The sequence below is a fragment of the Portunus trituberculatus genome, chromosome 19, assembly GCF_017591435.1.
Source record: "Portunus trituberculatus isolate SZX2019 chromosome 19, ASM1759143v1, whole genome shotgun sequence".
In the NCBI taxonomy this organism is placed as follows: Eukaryota; Metazoa; Arthropoda; class Malacostraca; order Decapoda; family Portunidae; genus Portunus; species Portunus trituberculatus.
Genome location: NC_059273.1, coordinates 13,108,090 through 13,110,589, shown reverse-complemented (window position 1 = coordinate 13,110,589; position 2,500 = coordinate 13,108,090). Strand labels below are relative to the sequence as shown.

Sequence of the window (2,500 nt, the reverse complement as noted above, 5' to 3'; positions counted from 1 at the left end):
AGCAGATTTTTCAAGCTTCACTTGGGAGTATTGTTTATGCACACTACACTACACTACCTATCAATAATGTTACCATATGCATGTTAAATATCGAAAGTCTTTGTTTCTTTGATTAAATTAGTCTTAGAATTATACATTTCTATGGGAATCTCTCTCTCTCTCTCTCTCTCTCTCTCTCTCTCTCTCTCTCTCTCTCTCTCTCTCTCTCTCTCTCTCTCTCTCTCTCTCTCTCTCTCTCTCTCTCTCTCTCTCTCTCTCTCTATATATATATATATATATATATATATATATATATATATATATATATATATATATATATATATATATATATATATATATATATATATATATATATATATATATATATATATATATATATATATATATATATATATATATATATATATATATATATATCCACCAACACACACAGCTTCTTCCATTTTTTTTTTTTTTTTTTTAGGGAGATAGAAAGATCGGTGAAAAAAGAGTTTAGCTAGCTTGCTGGGGAAGAGATAGTTTGGGTGAAAGGAGGAAGTACAGAGTGAGGTAGAAGGGTGGGGGCAGACCCCCATGCTGGTCATTTATTTGTTTTTGTGTTTTTGTCTTTTGACTGGTGTCCATTCTTCTTCTTGTGTTGGCAGAGCCGTGTCGTCTTCGATTATTTTGATGTTTGTGGGGGGAAGTACGATATGTGGATTGGCTCTTTTGAGACGTTCCAACATTGCTATAGCCGCTCGCATCGTTTTTTGATCTTCACTTGCGGCTTTCTCCCGGTCTGCAGTGATTGGCTGGGCTGTTCTTTTTGCTGCGGCTGTCGATGCTCTGGTCTGCCGTGTCAGTGGGGTGGGCTGCGGTGGGTTGGGTGGGTGAGGTGAAGGTGGGTTTGATTTCCTGGGCGGGGTCGAGGGTGTCTCTCCCTCTCCTCCGCTTCCCAGGACGTCCACTTCCACGTCCTCCTCATCAACATCTTCATCTTCTTCCTCGTCGTCTACTTCTTCTTCTTCTTCTCCTCCTGCCACGTCGTCCTGCGTCTCCGACTCCGTCTTCTCCCGGATCTTGGGTTCGTCTCCCGCTGGCGCTGCTTCTTGTTGGTGGTGGTGGTTAGGAGCAGCCATGGCATCAACTGTAGCATCTCCTGTCTTGCCTCGACGGGAACGGCTCCTGAAGGTGCGGGTGGGGTTGGCCTTGGTAAGGGCACACAGAGGAATTTGGATGGCTGGCAGGCCGTTGTGCTGCAGGATGGCAGGTATAAGCTCTTGCAGGCGACGATGGTTCCTTCCTGCCAATGCCTTGGCCGTAAATATACAGGCCATTACTTTTTCTTGTATCTTCTCCTCTGTGCGTTTCCTCCGTGGTGTGTGCCGGCTGGTCGTAGTTGGGGCAGAGGATGGTCCGACAGGTGTCACATCCCTTGCCTCCGGTCCCTTTGATCCTTCGTGGATGGCGAGAAGGACTTCGTCTCCTTCCCTGGGCGGCCGATCCTTAAGAGCCCGGGTGAGGCCTGAGGCATGGCAGAAGATGTCCTTCCCTGTACGGAGGTCTTCGATAAACCCGTAACCTGCCTTCACGTTGTACCATTTAACAAGCACAGTGTGGTGTGCAGGGCTTGCCATGGTGTCTCGTGAGTCGTTGTCTGTTGCTCGTTGGGGGCTTCTTCCTGAGAGCACCGCCTTCATGATCACAGCGAGCTTTTTCCGCCACTTCCTCGCTCTCTGGCGACGTCATGGTCAGCTAGCGCTATGATTGGCTCTAATTTCGTCTCTGGACGAACCCTTCCAGACTTGGTAAATATGCATCCCGGTCAGCTGAGGATTAGTGAGAGCTATACCGAGTTCCAACATAAAATACGTGATGGTCAGATAGCCAACATTCCATATAAAACAATAGAATCACGAAGCAACGATCCTAAGTGGATGACAGACAGATTAAAGCGGTGCATAGGGCAAAAAAGGAATATATTTAAGAGGCTAAAGGCAGGAGATGAAGCTTTAAGGCCACTATACTATGAATTAGTAAGAACAGTTAAGAGGTTAACGAGGAAAGCTAAAAGTGAATATGAGTTGAGGGTAGCCAGCCAAGCAAAGACGAACCCTAAGGGATTTTTTCAATTATATAAGACGAAAAGCAGAGAAGAAATAGGTCCCGTAAGGACAACAAATGGTGAAATGGCTAGTTCTGCGGAAGAGATTAGTAAAATTATGAACGAGTATTTTTTAACTGTCTTCACCCAAGAGAACACACAGGAAATCCCAGATAGCGATGAGATATTTAGGGCAGATGATAGTGAAAAGTTGACAGATATCGTTATAACTAAGGCGATGGTAGAGCAGGAGATAGATAAACTAAAGAAATTCAAGTCACCAGGACCTGATGAAGCATATCCAAGGGTTCTAAAGGAATGCAAGGACGTTGTAAACGAGCCTTTAGCGGTACTTTTTAGGATGTCACTGGAATCAGGTGAGGTACCGATAATGTGGAGAGAAGCTAATGTGGTTCC

At 44.8% G+C, this 2,500-nt stretch overlaps 1 protein-coding gene across 1 annotated transcript; it reads right to left on the bottom strand.

Annotated features, from left to right (window-relative positions):
• Positions 1–756: 756 nt before the first annotated feature.
• On the bottom strand, positions 757–1,679 carry LOC123506156. Its single transcript, XM_045258072.1, has 2 exons — positions 1,020–1,679; positions 757–894 (listed from the first exon to the last, which is right to left on the bottom strand). Exons 1-2 carry the CDS (start codon positions 1,677–1,679, stop codon positions 757–759), a joined length of 798 nt encoding a protein of 265 aa, XP_045114007.1.
• Between the last annotated feature and the right edge of the window lie 821 nt (positions 1,680–2,500).

Excerpts from the sequence above, each read along its gene's own strand:
- LOC123506156 (XM_045258072.1), bottom strand. The coding sequence starts at position 1,679 with ATGAAGGCGGTGCTCTCAGGAAGAAGCCCCCAACGAGCAACAGACAAC. Across the intron at positions 895-1,019 it reads CGGAGACGCAGGACGACGTG|GAAATCAAACCCACCTTCAC; the intron begins GCAGGAGGAGAA and ends GACCCCGCCCAG.